Below are 18,578 nucleotides of genomic sequence, written 5' to 3'. Positions count from 1 at the left end.
GCATGGCTGACGGTGTCACTTTGTATCGGCCGCGTCTTCTATCGAGGGAAAGTTATTTATCCTATGTTTTATCGCCCAGCCCCAAAGTGACACAGACCCGTTCATTCACAAGAAATCATCCAGCTGCACTCTCAAACAAGGTGCGGAGTGAGAAATCTGCGGCACTACTGCACAGTACTGTAGTTGGCTCATTTTAAAAACACATTTTGGAGATGACGAGACAGATGACCGAAAAAAGAGAGTGAGACGTGGGCTATAGTCTACTGTAGCTGCCGTCGTTACATTTTGTCATTGAAAAACTAGGCTACTATATTATTTACTGTCTGCAGCTAGTTCTCCTTTCATCCTCTTGTATTCTGTATCATGAACAGCGCCACTCCTAATCGCGGCGATATGTGATACATAATCATCAAGTCATAAAGCAAGACAGGCTTTATCATATTACAATAGTTTCTGTGATTTAGGCAGTGTATACAGTAGTTAGTTCTAGTTTAATAGCCTAGAGTTTAAGCTGTGGATTACTGCACAGATCACTGAGTCATCCGCCTGTCGTCCTCCGTTCTCACAGATGCCACCTGGCGGTTGTTTTGGCACATTGAGGCTTTTCATTAAAACCTCTTGTCTCGCCAAAGAAAAAAAATGCATGAGTCTTGTGCCGTCTCGCGTGGACCACGCGTGAAGTCCGCAAATTTGAACCAGTAACATCTGTATCAGTCTGTCGGTCAAATGTGATTTTCCAGGTGATATTGTAGGAACAAGTTTGATGAAACAATTTGATACTTTGTAACTTATTTTAAAAAATGTGGCACTCATTTGTGGATCATTTGGACATTACAGTCTGATAGGTCAAAATGCTGTTTTGTGGTCTCGGATTCTCTGCTCCCATTATGGGAAACCTTGGCAAACAAAAACATATGCAAATTGCCCTAATGTGGGCACAGTAAGTGAAAAGTAATTATGTCCATTCCTGGACAGGTACAGTAGTACACAATGTGTTTATCAGAGCATTTTCAGCTGCCTAATGCTTCCTGAAACAGATGGAGCTGTGAGACTCCAATGAAAACATTAAGCCTGTGGGTCATTAGACCGACACGGTGAGCTGAAAGTTGCCAGAATGCCAGCAGCTTAAAGACAGTTTGAAATGACATGCTTTAGATGTAGTTGTACCAGATGCATAGATGCACACTGCAGCTAGAAGATGCGATATATATAGAAAGATAAAACCTCTTAAGTACTTAATGATTTAAATTGAAATCTGAAGAAGTAGGCATTTACTGTACCCATTGTGTTGCATCTTTCATGGGAGGCAACATAATATTTGCCCTATAACACACAGGCACATGCTCCCTGCCACACTCTCATTTCCAGTGTAATTATTATCTGCAATGGCAGTGCAAAACATTACATGCATTATCTCGAAGCACATCACAAGCCAAGGTCAAGTTATTACAAAATTATAAAGAGAAACCCAATGGTTTTCACAATGAGCAAGCACTTAATGGAAAAAATGTCCTGCTTTAAACAGAAAATGGATTCAGGGGTGGGCAACCATCTGCTTTGACTGGTTGGGTTGATAGAAGAGAAATGAGGGTGAGAGGAGAAAGAGGCTGAATGTAATTGGAGCAAAGACCTCATGAAAAAGCAAAGTGGAGAAGGATGCAAGTGTAAAATGGAGAGCAGTACACACAGGCTGCAGAGTCACTGAAGAGACTACAAGCAGTTTCCAAGAAAATGAACAAAAGCTTCGCCGGCGTGAAAAACAACCACTGGAATAACATGGGGTCAGATAAATATGTAAATGCCCTTTATAACATCCACAATCACCATTGTCAGAGTCATTATTCTTCAAATGACTCTGCCACTGTAATATCCTGCAACACAAAGCACGCTCTGGCGCAGGAATAATTAACTGCAGTGTACGAGAAGATGTGGCTTATCAGTGACCTGGTGCATCTTTTGTTCTAGGAAACCATGCAACCTTTCTGCTCTCACGTGACATATAGTGGCAGCTTCACCACTAAGTATTCTAAATTATTATTTTTTTTAAATTAGCCTCAGCCTGATTGGAAGAATTGGTTGAAAACACCACAAATTGTTGACTTTTTGATATTTTTTGTTAAACCTTTAAGACTGCTCTAAATGGCAATATAAGGACAAGCAAAAAGAAAAAGCTATGTCTTAGGCAAAATGTCAACATCCACATAAACACATTTACTCCAGACATTTACTTACTATTTTATATAGTGGTGTGAAAGGAGTCAGTCATGGCATTATATAGCAAGAATAATAGGGGAAAATAAAGGATCACCATTTTTCTCCGTGGATCCTCCGAAGCTCTATCAAGAGTCCTGTGGCCTACATAATCCATTAATGGAAGAATTGTGTAACAACCAGTAACTCAATGAGCTCTAACAAGCTGCCCTGTTTAATTGAGCAACTGGGGAGAAGATACTTGGTTGACCAGGACCTCAATGGTCACTCTGGCTGAACTCTACATCTCCAGTGTGGAAACAGGAGAAACCTCCAAAGGTAAAACCATCACTGTGACATTCCATCGATCTAGGCTCTATGGCAGAGCGGCAAGACTGATGTCTCTCATCAACATGTTAACGTTTGCATGCCGTTTGCAAAAGGCTCCCAAAGGAGCAGCTGTGAGAAACAAGATTCCCTTGCTCTGATGAAACCACGATTGAACTGTTTGGCCTCGGTTCTAAAACATCGTATCTGGCAGAAACCAGGCACATCATCACCTGCCCAGTAGCATCCCGGCGGTGCTGTGGGGAAGAGAGACAAAGGCAATGCAGGAGAGTCTCCGGTACAGAACTCCGAGTCAAATCCAATCCCACACCTCTGGAGACACCTGTGATTGTTCGCTGACAGTCCCCATCCAAACCGACAGAGCTTGAGAGAGTCTGCACAGATGTTGAAAGCCTGTTGCATCATCCACAAGAAGGCTCCCATCTGATATGCTGGCTTTATATGGAACAAGAGATTACTAATATGGGCAGATATACATACTAGTGGTTGCATCTCACACTCTAAACGAAAAGAAAGTTAAATCTGGATATTCTTCCTTTATAATTTCTTGCTTTGAAGCGCTTAAAAAAGACACCTGAGTTGCTGTGATTAGTAATTTAGGCCAATCTTGTTCACATTTACCTATTAGATAAAAGTGGGTTCACACAGACACGCTCAATATGTTGCCTAACTGGCGGTGATGATGTGGACGTGCTCTTTTTTGTCCTTTCAGATTTGGGACACTGCTGGTCAGGAGCGTTTCCGGAGCGTCACACACGCTTACTACCGCGATGCTCACGGTAGGTTTCCTCTGTGTTCGTTAGTGTGCGTCTGTTTGATTGTGACTGACGTTGTTCCCTCTGCTCTTTATTCTCTCCTGACAAACGGCTCCGACTTGACGTTTCGCCGCCTTTGTTTCTGTCAAATTTTGACGACAGGATGACATCGACGACGTCCCCGTTGCGCTCCCTTCTCCTGTTGCGATAGTGAAAAGCTCTCGGGTTGCAGACTGGTGTGATGGGAGTGTGTGTGTGTGCAGGAATTTGCCGGCGGCTCAGTGATGTGCAGGTTGCCTCAAGCAGGAGGCTAACCACTGGGTGGGAAAATGAGCCTGCCTCTCTCACTGTGGGGGGCGGGACAGCTGCTACTCCCATGTGTGTGTGTGAGACTGTGTGTGTCTGTGTGTAACAGTTATATCTCCAACAACCCCACAGAGTACAGATAACGGTGTGCCTCAGGCCAACCTGAATAAGCAGGTGTTGGGGAGCACACACACACACACACACACACACACACACACACTGCTACAGCTATTATTTTGAACATAAATTTGTTCGGCAGCATAGAAAATAGCATTGTTGGCTGTTGTGAGTGTTTTTGCCGTCTCTTTATGAGTGTGTGTAATCTGTACATGTAGGTGTGTTTCAGTATGGGCATATGTATGCATGTATAGAATTACATAACGTGTTCTATGTGCTTATATGTGCTTTTGCTCGGGATCAGTAAATATGAATGTGTATGCGTGTGTGTATGCGTGTTTGTATGCGTGTTTGTATACATGTGTGCGCATGTTGGCCAGTTGCCCGGTGTTGATCTGATGTGTCAGTGTAACAGTTAACCCTCGCTGATCTTTAACAAGGCTCCCAGGGAGCCTGGAAGCAGCTCCTCTGAGTTGTCCATCTGTAGACTGACTTTTAAATAAAGCTCATTCGGTCTGACAGGCAGGAGCAGGGGAGAGGATGCAGCGCGAACGCAGCTGTCACGAAAGCTGTTGATTCCCGCAAACTAATGGACAGTTTTTTCGTGATGCGTGCTCTGGGATGTAAAGACTGGATGGTTACATTGACAGGTAGAAGTGAGCGAGACCAAAGTCTAAAGAAAAACTTAACAGTTACAGTGCCTCAACTCTGGATCTATATCATCTCCAAACTTGGATGGAGGATAATGCCTGGAGGTTTTTGTGTGGTATTCATTAATCCATATAAAACCGTTCGTGGTCTGTATATAACATTAAAACCACTGATTATATGATTTAGCCACATGAAACATAAGCCAGACATGTACACTCTGTTTATTGCACTGCAGGAAAGAGAATCAATGGTGATTATGGCAGTGTCTTTGCTGTAAAGAAGTCCAGTGGCCGGGGCAAGCAAACAGACAACAAAATTTAACAGGCCCATGTTGGTTTCCAGACCAGATGTGAACACAGTTTTCCTGTAAAACAAAGGTGTGTTACCAACAGTGACGTTCCCAGGCTTGTGATTGGTTTGGTGACAAACTTAAAGGGGAATTACAGTTTTTACAATCTGGACCTTATTTCTAATATAACATACTATCATTTACCCACCCAGATAACTTACTACGAGTCCTTCTGACGAAATTAGATCCAGCCGAGAGCCGCATATATCTGTATAATGATAGTACACGGGGCAGCGCAATGCAGCCTCTAAATAACACATTATCTGCTGCGAAACTCGTTCATTTCACCAATACTTTGTTATGATACGCTAGTGCACTATTCCCCTCTGAGTCCGGAGTTAGCTGTTATCAACATCCGGGGTCTGTAGGTTGACCTACTAACCTCTGACCTGGATGATGTCATCTCTGAGCGCCGATCAGCTTGTTTACCTGAAAGTTGCTACTGCTAATACTATGGTTTTTTTCCGAATTGTCAGAACAAAATGAGCATCCTCTCTGCAGCCTGGACTCAAAACCTCCGGCTAGTTGCACTAAAAATGGACCTGAATGCCGAAGCGGAATGATTATTATCAGAATGAGCCGGGCAGCGGTCGGAGATGATATCAACATCCAGGTCAGAGGTTAGTAGGTCAATCTACAGACCCCGGATGTTGATAACAGGTCACCCTGCACTCAGAGGAGAATAGCACTAGCGTATAGCGAAATGAACGAGTTTTGCGGCGGATAATGTTATTTAGAGGCTGCAAATTGAATCAATTTGACGTGTCACTGGATAAAAAGTCAGAGCATCAACAGAGTTTTTTTTATCTTTATAGCTGTTTGGATAATTCAATCAAGACCAAAGCAGTGCACAGATACTGACACAGGCACTTTGTTAGTTTGGCTAAAATATTATAACTTTTATGGTTTACATGCAGCAAATAGCTCCTTAATAGTTGAGAGAGTACAGTACCAGTGTTCCCTTACCCTCTGGTCAGCTATTGGTGTTTGTTTTATTCAGCTCTGGCCCTGATCTCCACTGTCATTAAACCCTTAACGAGAGAGCAAGAAGAACCAGACAATCAGTGCAAATGAGCCGGTGGTTGCGGTGAGCTCAGTGCAATCTGCCAGGCCCATCTGGTGTCGAGGTTGCCACGAATGTCCAGCTGTGTCCAGATACCAGCTGCAGACTCTCTCTCTCTCGCTCTCTCTCTCTCTCCCAGTGGAGCTGACAGTTTGTCATTTCCACAGCATGGAATGAAACCACAGGGTGTTTGGGAAAAAAAGAAAGAAAAGCATACTCAGGGGGGAGAACAAGTGGCATGAGGAGGGTAGACAGGACGAGGACAGATGGAGGTGTAGAATATGACAGGTGATATTTAGAGGAATAAAAAAAGTGGGAGAAGGTGAAGGATAGAAAAAGGTCAGGTGAGATAAATGAATGTGAAGTTAGACAAGAGATCCAGAGGAACAATACTCAAAACTATGGTGGCCCAGAGAGCTCAGCTCACTGCAACTGAAACACATTGCAACAAAACAAACACATGTGATTAAATGCACGGAAGCTCCCAATGTCTCAGTTCACTGCTTTGCCTGTGTCAGGGCAAATCTCACGCGATTCATGGCGCTGCAAATCGCGCGAGATTCCAGCAGAGCAACACTGGGAGCTTCTACTACAAACAAGCTTAAAATATAGACTTATTTAATTTTTTTCGGAACAATTTCTCATGTTGGGGTTTCAATACAATAGGGACATTACAGACGAGCACTATGGAGGTATTTGGATGTTTTTTGGTGTGTCTTTTTGGACGAAGAAAAGTGAGCCCCGTTTGCTACCATCATATGGACATGCAGTGCTGCACGGAGCCCCGCTGTAACTCAGAGAAGGCACAGAGGACTCTGAAACTTCTCCCAGCCCTTATTCGACATGAGGGTGAATAGATAATGAGTGAAATTGCAATTTTGAGTGAACTATCCCTTTAAACATTTTCTTAAACTGAGATATAACAACTTTTCAGAAATACACATTTGTTTTAAGCTTAGCCTTGCAAATGTATGTTTAAAGTCAAGCAAAAAAATAATAATAATGCAAAAAATAACAAGCTGCCCCGTAAAATAGAATGCAAATAAAAATAAAAACCAAGATGAACTTGCTGGGAAACCTGTATCATTCAGTGTTTTTAACTTCAGAGTCACAAGTGAGCATTGAACAGCTGGCTCATCACTTTTTAGTGTCCCCTGGAAACACTCCAGCGGTGTTGTAGGACTGAAAATTGCCATGCATTTATATCTTTGCATATGTCTTCATAAGTTGCAGTGCATTGAGCTCTAATGGTAACTGTATAAATCAGTTCAAGTATGCAAACAACTTGTCCTTCACCATTCTCAGGCTGTGGAGACAAAAGGAAACAGGCGTTAATGTAGAGGTGAGACAGGAGAGTGGATAAAAGAGTAGCGCAAATTCATTGTAGAGCTTTCAATAGAAGCCAGCTCTGTAATGAAGAGGCATTATGGCTCAATAGAAGCAGCAGCTCGCTAAAACAAACACAGAGGAATTAAGGAAGAACAGAGAGGGAGGTAGTTAAGAGAGCTCAGGTGATGTGAGGACAGTGAGTATTTTCACTCCAGGCCCTTCACGCACCTCTGCTCGGTGATGAATAATGTGCAGGCATGTAGGAGAGAACTTACAAAATTAAAGAATCACTTTCCCAGAAAGAAGCACCATCACTCCACGTCACTTTGTGTGATCAGACACTTTGTAACGCAGATGTGACAGTGATGGACATTTCAGCTTGAAATAAAACTCCTGCCGTGTCCTTTCTCATTACCTGATCTCACAGAAAGAGCCAACATGATGAATTTTAAGACAGCGAACCAGCGAGTTAATAGATTTCACGGAACAGGTAATGGCTGCATTATGGCTGACAGCTCCAAATGGCGCCGTATGATTGAAAGGGTTGTTTGGGTTCTATTGTTCAGAATGAGGTGCTTTGGCTGCTTCATTCCTCTGTAATGGCCTTCATCACCTTCTCTTTGTTATCGGTGGGAAGAGGAGGGGGTTATACCTCTGTAGTGGAGCATCTGCTTCAGCCACATGACAGCAGTGGTAGCTAATTAGTGTGGGGTTGGTGTAAACAGAAAGTCAAGCGGTGGTCGTCATCACCGTCCAGTTTAACCCACATCATCGTTGTCATCAGTGCAGAGTAACATGAAATAGGAAGTACACTGGAAGCTGAAAGGAAATGATGCCATTGATTTTTCAGGTAAAAAGAGAAACTTTGTATCTGCTGATGGCACCAGATGAAAAGTTACATCACAAATAAATGTTTAAATATACATGACCAATGTATAAAGTACTAAAAAGTATAGCTCAGCAGCCTCTGTTCATGCAATTGAGCTGAGCATAATAAAATAATGATAAAGTAATTAAACTGATGATCTTCAAAAGCACAGGCCACAGGGAGTTGTCTGTATTTTCTAGTCTTCTTCAAGATAAACACATTTGTCTAAGAAGGAATTCTGTAATGACTTATTGACTCAGGGAATAATCTGGTTAATATTTCAGTCTTAGCTAATTGGTCAATTACAGAGGAAGAGTGACAAACAGCGTTCTGTGTATATTGTGTGTATTATTATCTTGCATAGTTCCTCTTGGACATAACACAGCGTTGCTTTCATGTTGTTTTCTCCCCATTTCTGTAATTTGCACTCAGAGTCATCACTGAAACACATCTGACATGCATTTTTAGATTTCTAATGAATAACACTTTCATCATAGACAGGATGTTATTTCCTTAATATCAAAGTACTTCAGTGATAGCTATCGGTACATCAGTAGAAACTCTGTAAACATAAACTCAAATTGAAGTTTATTGTGGCCATGCCTAATAAAAATAAAAATAAAGAAACTGTACAATCTGTCTTTTCAGAATGTAGTTATTTTGATTTTGAGTGAGTACTATTATTAGTACAATAGACTTGTGTTTTAAAACATAGTGATGTTGCTCTCTCCAGTCTTGGGTTGCATCAAAAACTCAGGTCAGGGGTATCTTCATCTCTGTGGCTTAAAAAAAAAGCCACAATAGAAAGGTTGTAGGGACACAGACTTGGTGACAGATGACAAGTGTAAGACGAACACCAGCTACATCTATTTCTTATTATATCAGTGTCATTACCTCATTATGTCATTGCTCTTCTCTGCCTCTTTCCATCCTGCCTGCATCATCTTTTATTCCCTCTATTCCATCTTCTCCGGTTACTTCTTTCATCACTAATGAGCAACTGTGGGCCTCAATCAGCAGCAGCATGTGGGGGCGAAACACGCCCCAACCGAGGCAGGAGGACGGCAGAGGAACGATGATCAAGAGTTGGATAAGGAAAGAGGAAAAGTGGACAGAGGAGGACAGAGAGCGAGAGAAAGGGGAAGAAAGGGGGGAAGAGGAGAGACTGGAAACAAAACATTGAGGATATTGCTCTGCTATACAGTACACAAAGCCATGAGCTTGTGTGATCCATCACCAAGCGCTGTCTCTCTTTCTCACACACTTCCTAACGTCTTGCATATTAAAACAGATGTGCAAGGTCAGAGTCAAAGGCATTTTTGAGGCTTTATTCCTCAGCAATCGTGTGAAGTGAGTTCAGAGCACTGGTTGGACCCTGAGGGACCGCTAGGCCTTCAGAGGAGGCCAAACGTATCAGCATTTAGATATATTTAATAATGATTCGCTCCTAATTCTAATTTCAGCCTCGTTTTCTACCGAGTCCGCTTCAGAAATGAAAAGGCTACTCCCCTACAATCATGACATATTGTTATGCAGACAGATTTTATTGTTGTTGTTGCCTGCTCAGAGAAAAGATTTGCTCCCTCACTCATTGATTAGGACTTCATAACCAGGACAGAAGGTCTGATGCCCCCTGTAGCTGCATGTGTTTGTTTGATTTATAGTGGATGGGATGAGAAATCGTTCCCCTAGGCCTTCGCCGAGGCTTAAGGCCAGAGCTGTCTCATGGGGTTTACCTTTTTCTATTTTCTATCCAGGGGTTTAAGCAAGCAGATCAGCAACTTTAGTCAGTCAGACAGCTGTGACAGTTGGTGCCCCTGTGAGTGTTGGAGCGGCTGTGTGAGACGCCTCAGTCAGTGATTGTGTGTTTTTAAGCACACACACACACACTGGAAAAGGTTGGTTTTTAAGGCTTCACTTTAATTTTCTCAATCTGCCACAAGTTGAGAGACCGATAAAGGTGTCTGTGTGTTTCTGTGGGCTTGTGTATGTGTGTTAGGGTTGCCATTACACTAGAATTACAAACTCAATACTGATCTTCAGGAAAATACTTAATACTTGATACCATTTTTGATACTAAGGGAGAAAACATGACAAAAAAGAGGCATGATTTTATTTTTTATATAGACACAATGTGCTCAGATTACAGCACCGAGATGGCAGCAGTGGAGAAAACATGTATATTGATTTTTACTAACATTTCCTATGCCCATCTTCATTTTGATTTTCAACATGTTTTAATTGAAGTTTTTCGTTTGTTTTTTGGGGGGCGTGGGAATACATATGTATTTTTGCTAAAATTTATGTTGATCCAGCATAATAAAGTTAAAAGAAATAAATGAATAGATAAGATAATGAATCATAGTCAGATGTCAGTGTGGTCCACATTTAGATGAACGGCTTGGTTTTTTCAGAGCCAAACAGTTATTGGAGGCATTAAGAGTTAAGGAACAATAAACAGATGTGTTCAATCCATAACATGTTGACTGAGCACCCTGAATGACAGAGCCAAACTTAATTCTCTCAGCCCACCAGGATGTTTGCATTGGCACCTGATGGCCAGTGCAACTGGTGTGTCTATCGTTACAATGATACACTTATTTAATCAATTTATAAAATAGAAAAGGTGTCAATGTTGACGTCACCACATGAGCCAATTGCTATATGGGAAACAATGAAACTTACTTTACCTGTTCATTCCTCTTCATCAGTTATTTGAGAGATGTCTCCAAGCATTAATGGATTTAACCGTCACTCTACCAGAGGAATTTCACGTAATCGCGTGTCATGGTGATTGATTCAGCTCTTTCTAAATGGATGCCATAGGACGGAGCCCCCTGGGCCGTGCTTAGCTGGGAGAAGAGGTGGAAATGACAACTGCTGCTGGGAGTGTCGGAGGAATAATGAAGGTGATGGAAGGAGGGCTCGCTGGTAGCAATCTCTATGCTCTCTCTCATATGTTCGCAGAGTTACCTCATCGGCAGGTTGCAGCAACATGCCTGAGGGGATGAAGGGAGTCAGATAACTTTAAAAGACACACGCACACACATATTTTCATTAGCAGGTGTGCCCAATGTGGAGTAATCATTGGTGTGCTTTCTATTTTCAAGGCAGTAATGGCCCAGAAGAGCGACTGTTGGCACTTAGTTGCTGTGATTTGCAAGCTGTTGGAAATATTCTGGCAGTGTTGTTAGTGCACATGCAAATCAGTTTAGGCTCTAACTTTTGTAACCAGATATAAAACTTGATGTCAGTCATAACTCTGACATTTTCATGTATAATCAGCTCCATAAAACAGTTTAGATGCTAGAGATACAACCACATATAAGCATATGCAATAACAAATGACAGTAGCACCGGGGTTAGATGAGAAGATCCATACTGCTCTATGCTAAATGTGACGCTTGAGCAAGTAGCTGATTTGTATTAGCATAACTGCAAAAGCAGAAAGCTTGGTTCTGTATTCAGAAATGAAAACAATATTTTATTGATGTTCATGTTTTATCTTAAAATCAAAGTTGTATAGAAAAAGGTGCATGCATATAATGTGATATATTGCTGTGGAGTGATATAAAATTGCATCATCTTGTATCACTATTGTTTCTGTATGAGGTGAAAGAACATAAAAGGACAATAGCTGTCAATAGAGTAAAAAAGGTATTTGCAACCTGTACTGCAGTGGTAGTTGCAGCATAAAGCCACATGAAATAGGAATCTCTAGGAAACTCGATCAAATATAGGCAAAATACTATAAAACAAACCCCGAGAGACATGCTGTAGATCTGACCTTGTTTTGCAATACATTGTCTTATGTATGGAATTTTTTTATGACTCCTGAAAGCACTGGTTAATTATGTGCACTATTGTCAAGTCCTTGTGAACAATCTGTTTTTGATCATAATTGGTCAAATCCTGAATGTTTGCAGACTTATGTTTATTTGTATGCATACGTCAGTGTGCAATGCTTGTTTATGCGACTTATTCTCAAGGGAAGATGAGCAGCCAAGGTCAGTCAGTGATTATTGATGCAGATTATCATCTAAGAGATGATGGATGGCTGCGGTCTTTATGGATCACTTCACTCAATCAAACTCCATCTCTTCCTGCTCGGGCTTTCCTGCAACTTTAATAGTCAAGGTGGCAGTATAGTAGCCTGGCTCTCGCCAGACCCTTGTAGTTCCGCAAAGCTCCACCAGAGGCGCTACGCTCAGCTTCACACAAGGGTCTGGACTCGAGGCCAATGCAAACTTCTTCCCCGGAGCAAAAAATAATGAACCAATCAGGATCGCCGGGCGGGACTTTCTGAGGTGTGACGTAGCGCTGAAGCGACTGTTTGAATCAAACAACAATGGCGGCTCGCAGTGAGTGGCTGAAGTAGCACGTCATTCAAGATAACGGACAAGTGGTTTATCCAATCACACACAAGATTTTTTTACAAGGCCCCGCCTTCTGAAATGAATCGCCTATGGAGCAGTCCCAGACCCTTGTGTGGAGCTCAGCGTAGCTTTGCGGAACTACAAGGGTCTGGCGAGAGTCAGGCTAGCAGTATAGGCCACAAAGTCAAATAGTTAATATTGTCTGTTTGCAGCTTGTGCGGGTCATATGTTGAGATGGGAGCACCAAATGGATTCCAAGATGTGATTCGGTTTGAGAAATTTACATTTTTATTTTTAAACCTCCAATGAGTTCAAAAAAGGTTAGCGAACAGTTGCTTATTAACACATCCATCACTTACAGAGCGATATAATCATTCATTTGTGTCTGGCCACCTGTTGAACCTAAGACCAATTTTCACTCTTGATGTACTTTTTGTTTTTGGTCTCCACTGCTCTTTCAATGGGAACAGCTTCCTGCTGAGGCTATTAGAGCAGTGAAAGTGAACCAATCAGAAAAGCTGTGGTCTTGACAGTTAAGTGAACCAGAGCAAATTTCAGAGGCGATTGGATTGCACACACACACACACACACACACACATATACATTTAAATTACTTTCACCTATTATTTTCTACTCTGCATGGCATCTTAATCACCCTGCTGTGCTTGTTAAGACGAGCAGCCATAATAACATTAAGCCACAGGAATCAACTTTTCAGTCTATGTCAGCTTTTCACCTACCATCTTATTAGTCTCAGCCTCATGTGCTGTGAGGTTAAAGGTCTGTCCATTAGTATTCCTATTTACCTCAGCATATGTCTGTCTTTTAATTAACTTGTCTCACCTTTGTGTCACAATCCGTCCCCATCTCATATCTACCGAATACCTGTTTACTCAGACTCCCTCCATCTTTCAAAGTTGTTGTTTGGCAGCCACAAGTGTAACTGCCTGTGATAAAAACTCTCTGCTTCTCTGCTGCTGTGAGAAAATTCTGTACCTTCATCTGTCTTGTGCTCTAGGCAAGTTGTAATTGGATTAAGGGAGGGCGAAGGAAAGCAACTCCTTTTGGTCGACTCCGGTCTGATAAACACTGAAGCCACGTGAGAGGAAATTAACTGGTGGGGCAGGTTGCCTCTTTCTTTCTCTCTTGTCTATTTTTTTTCTTTTCACCTCCTTGTGTTGTCTCAGTTTGTCAGAGGCAGACCACGCTCATGGTGATTACAACTCATTAAACAGCCTACATGGACTTGTCTGTTTGGAATAAACAAATAGAGGACTTAATCTAAAACAGATTGGTGAAAATGCGGCCATGGCAGAGGGGTGGAGGGGTTAGGGAAGACGAGGGTGGATAAAGAGACAGTGTAGGAATGAGGAAAGAGTGAGATGTAGAGAGTAGATGGCTGCAGGGATCTGTTGCGGCAGTAGGAGGAGAGATGCTGTGGAGGTAATTAGCTTTGGATAATTCTTCCAAATGAAGGTTGATCCAGCTGAGAAAATGAGCTACCATTGCCCTCGTAGGTGTAATGAGTTTTAGAATACACACCCTCCAGTTTGCACTAAAAAAATAAAAACTACCCGAGGTGATATTCTTCTGTATACGTCAGCACTGTGCAGTTGGGGGTAATTAGAATTCACTTGTGTGATTGTGTTGTCAGGTGTGAAACTAATGTTGTGGTAAATGGGAGAGTGTAACACTTTCTCTTCATGCATTTTGTCTGTGCAAGATCCAACAGTTCCTGATTAAACTCAGGCAGAACTTAATAAAGCTCCGAATGCATTGGCAGAGTTTAGTTCATGTGCCTACAGTTCTGGTTTTTACTATCCACAAGTTTCTGAAAGTCAAAACCGGAAGCCGGACGCATGGATCTATTAACGCTGGCTTTTTACATGGATGTCCATTTGTGTGATATCCGTGTGATAATCCATGCATTTTGCAGATTTTCATTGAAAAAAAATTCCATGCATTTACCGTACTGGAAGAGCAAAACCGGCTTACGTTTTTGACGTTCGGAAAAAAGGGGATAGTCAAAAATCATTGGATGACTTGTGTTTGCTTCTAAGTTCTCAATAGATTGTTTTGTTATAACAGGAGGTTAAGGGCATGAATTTGTTAGCAACTTTTATTTTTTTTTTAAATCTATTTTGGATCCACATTTAATACACAGTGATCCAAAGATAATCTTAAAAGCTGCAGCATTTTATGGAAAAAAGGGTTCTTCCACATTCTCACCATTTTTTTTTTTGATCATGTTTGAGGTTGCTCTCCAGGAAAATAACAACTCCACCGAACATGTTTGTTTTCCAAATGAGCCAGAGAAGAATTTCCTGATTCTGTCCTGTTAATTATTGCAAGACAATTTCCTAAAAATGTGTTCATATTCGATACTCTGCAAAAGTTTTAAGCATTAAAACTACAGTGAGGATGCTGTCGGAAACAATACCATGAATAGTTTTCAATCAATGTCATACAAAGTGTAGCAAACTGACAATTATAGTGATATTTGGTGTGAGTTGCCTGCAGCAGTTAGTTTTGCTCTGTATTCCTCACACAGTTTGTCAAGGTACATGGCAGGTTGGTTGTTCCAGACATCTCGAAGAACTTTCCTCCAGCTCCTCAGTGGTTTTAATCCTCCATGGTGCCTTTTCTATCTTTATATCGCACAAAGATGTTAAGATCAGGACCCTTTGGGGGTCGGACTGTCTGTTGCAGGACTCCTAGTTCCTTCACTGAAGTTGGTTCAATGTGAATCTGGTTGTGTGTTGAATTTAGGAGTGATTCTTGACGCCCACTGTTGTACATGTTGAGTCAGTTCTGCTACTGGCTGTCTGGATTATATTCAGTGGCAAAACAGTTTTGAGGAAAGAAAATGTCATGTTTTGTACAACACACAAACAATTGAGAGGTGGTTCGGTCAGATGTTGGACAGTAACAGGACTTCAGAGACTGGTATTCCCATGTGAGCCCCCTGAATGACAGGCACACAGAGTTAAATGGTAAAAACATACAGGATTTTTACCTTAAAGCAGCTATAAAAAAACTTTTTGCAAAAGTCTCTCGTTTCTGCTGATGCTGCAACAGCAATCGGTGGGAAGATAAGGTATTTCTCAATAACGTCACTCCATACCTTCAGGAGGCAGTGGTTGGGTCAGTCCGCCGGACAAAATGATTACAGTACTCAGCCAGATAAGCATCTTTACGACAATACACGCTAGAGCAGTCTTCATTCCGGCAAAACACTACCACTTTTGTCCACAGGGGTCGCCAAAATCAACACAAACTAAAAGTTCTTATAGATGCTTTAACTGTGCTACATTTTGACCTTAATTGAACATCTTTGGAGTAATTATGATGGTTAAATAAATGACTCGTAACTTGATACAGGGAGAATGGAGGCTCTCTGCCTTCCACGGAGCGTCTCTTGGCTGAAAACCAACCTTGCAAGATCAGTGCCTCTGACCCGGTGTCCGGCGGTGGCGGCACCACAACACAAATGTGCCCCGTAATCCCTTGTTTATGACAGATGAAACTACACAAATATACACATCGCTACGAGTGTATGATATATAACATTATCCACGGCCTCATGGATTGCTTTTGCGCTTGCTTTGTTGAAAACCAATGCACATGGCCGGGAGGAGGGTTAGCAAAACAGTGGAAAAGCGACCAGACTTGCATAGTTCCCCTTTAATATTCACAGCTCTACAACATGGCTGCATTGGCTTCTAGTGGCCAGGCCAACTATGAAAATAAGTACAACCACACAAATGGAGTGGATGGCGCCTGTTGGATGATAAAAACCACCAGCTCATTCCTACTTAATATTCTAGAGTTGGCTATCTGTTTCTGCCTCACTATCTGCCTCACATGTGGTTTCTCAGAACAGTTGACATCCAGTTGACATCCAGTCCACCACATTCACCGACTGACTGTTTACACGACACACAGCACCAACACCTCCCTCTGCGGTCACTGTAACAGGCTCTCCCAACACTCCTTTCCCATCTAGCTCCCCCTGCAGGCCCCTGGTACCATTACAACCACTAGATTTTCCTATATCTAGCTCTGTTATTCCTGTAAGAATCACTGACAGATCAGACCAACTAACTGTCAACACCTCTAAAGGTGTCATTTACCAAAACCTTCGCTCTTTAGAAAGAGTGTCCAGGACTTTGAAGCCTAGTATTGTTGTGTTCTCAGATAGCTCAAAACCATCACTTGGACCTGAGTCATTCAAGAGCAGAAAAGGTCTTGGTTTACTTCACCTGAATATTAGAAGCCTGTTGAAGAACCTGGACTATGTTAAAGCTGTAGTCTTACAGGCTGATCCTGATATTTTGGTTTTGAGTGAATCATGGCTGCATAAAAGTATTACGGATTGTGATGTGTCTCTGGCTGGATATAGCTTATTCAGAGCTGATAGAGCTAGAAGAGGAGGTGGAGTGGCAATCTATGTTAAGGCTGGTTTTAAAGTGTCTATTCTGGACTCTACTTCCATATCTAGCTGTTTTGAGTTTATTTCCCTGCAGGTTCACCTGGGGTCTTCTTCATTGGTGGTGATTGGTATTTATAGACCCCCATCTGCCAGTGCTAATTCTTTAGATACATTGGCAGAACTAATCTCAAAGTATGTAAATTTAGAAATGATTGTTGTGGGTGATTTTAATGTGAACTGGCTGAGCGGCACCTCAGATTATATGAGAGATTTATTTCATAACTTTAATTTAACTCAACTTATCACTGAACCTACAAGACCCAATATGAAGGACCAATCAAAATCATCACTAATTGATCTTATTTTCTCTAATAGAGTCGATAAGATAGCTGGCACTGGAGTTTTTGGGCTGGGTAGCAGTGATCACTGCCCCATAGCATGTGTGAGAAGTGCAAAATTAGAAAAGATGGGATCTCACATCGTCACAAAGAGGAATACAAAAACTTTTGATGAGCAACTCTTCTGTAATGATGTAGCACATATTCTTGCCAATCTTGCAGTGAACAACAGTGATGCTCAGGTTGCTCTTGACTCTTTTACCGATACCTTTATTTCTATTGTTGATAAACATGCCCCTCTCAAGAGGTTTAGAATTAAAGATAGGATAGCACCCTGGTTTAATAAAGAGCTATCAGCCCTACTCTGTGAGAGGGATAAAGCCTGGTCCCGAGCAAGACGTTCAGGTGATCCTTCACACTGGTTATGCTTTAGACAACTTAGGAATAAATGTACTTCAGCCCTGAGAAAATCAAAATCAAATTATTACCTGAATCTCATCACTAGCTCCTCCTCAAACCCAACATTGTTCTGGAAAGCAGTAAATATGGATAAAAATAAAAATAAGATCTCTAAAATCCCACTACTAAACAATGAAATTGGGAACCCGGTCGCACTAAATGAGGCTGAAATATGCCATGTTTTAAATAAACACTTTGCAGAAGCTGCAACCTTATTTGATAAGGAGTACCCGGAACTCCACCTCAACAACTTCGATTCAGGCAGCTGTACTGCTAAGTCCTCCAAGGTTCACACCTCTAGTTTCTCCTTCCACCCATTCACTTGCAGTGAGGTGCTTGATGAATTACAGGCCATAAATCCTAAGTGCTCTACCGGTGAGGACAATCTGGATTCCCTTTTCTTGAAACTAGCAGCACCAATAGTCACCCAGCAATTAACAGACATTTTTAATCTATCCATCTCAACCGGAAAATTTCCGATACAATGGAAATCAGCACATGTGGTCCCCTTACATAAAGGTGGAGATAGAGATAATTTGAATAACTATCGCCCTATTTCCAAACTACCTTGTCTGGCAAAAATTATGGAATCCTTAGTCAGCTCTCAACTTAAGCTTTTTATTTCAGACCACTCACTCTTAAATCCATATCAGTCTGGTTTCAGGGCCAACCATAGCACAATCTCAGCAATCACACTGGTGACAAACGATATAATTTCAGCTTTAGACAGGAGGTATCACTGTGCTGCTCTATTTATAGATCTATCTAAAGCATTTGATACAGTTGATCATCATCTGCTCCTGAGAAAATTAGAGACAATGGGGTTGGATGATATTGCGTGTGCTTGGTTTCAGAGCTACTTGACTGACAGGCATCAATGTGTTAAGCTTGGCCATACAAAATCAGATTTTTTGAATGTTACGGGAGGTGTACCACAAGGGTCAGTCTTGGGTCCATTGCTTTTTACTATTTATATCAATGACATTATTCCTTCTTT

The 18,578-nt window shown here is 41.7% G+C and overlaps 1 protein-coding gene across 1 annotated transcript in view; it reads left to right on the top strand.

Moving 5' to 3' along the window:
* Positions 1-18,578, top strand: part of rab26 (RAB26, member RAS oncogene family) — a gene marked incomplete at both ends in the record, with an annotated part of 111,038 nt that overhangs the window by 45,872 nt on the left and 46,588 nt on the right. The window contains one exon of the mRNA XM_083994037.1: positions 3,251-3,317. Within this exon, the coding sequence (XP_083850163.1) occupies positions 3,251-3,317 (67 nt within the window). The remainder of the gene's footprint in view (positions 1-3,250; positions 3,318-18,578) is intronic.

This window comes from Trachurus trachurus (genome assembly GCF_905171665.1).
Source record: "Trachurus trachurus genome assembly, chromosome: 19".
In the NCBI taxonomy this organism is placed as follows: Eukaryota; Metazoa; Chordata; class Actinopteri; order Carangiformes; family Carangidae; genus Trachurus; species Trachurus trachurus.
Note: the sequence above shows the minus strand (reverse complement) of the source record. Positions and strands in the feature narration are given on the sequence as shown.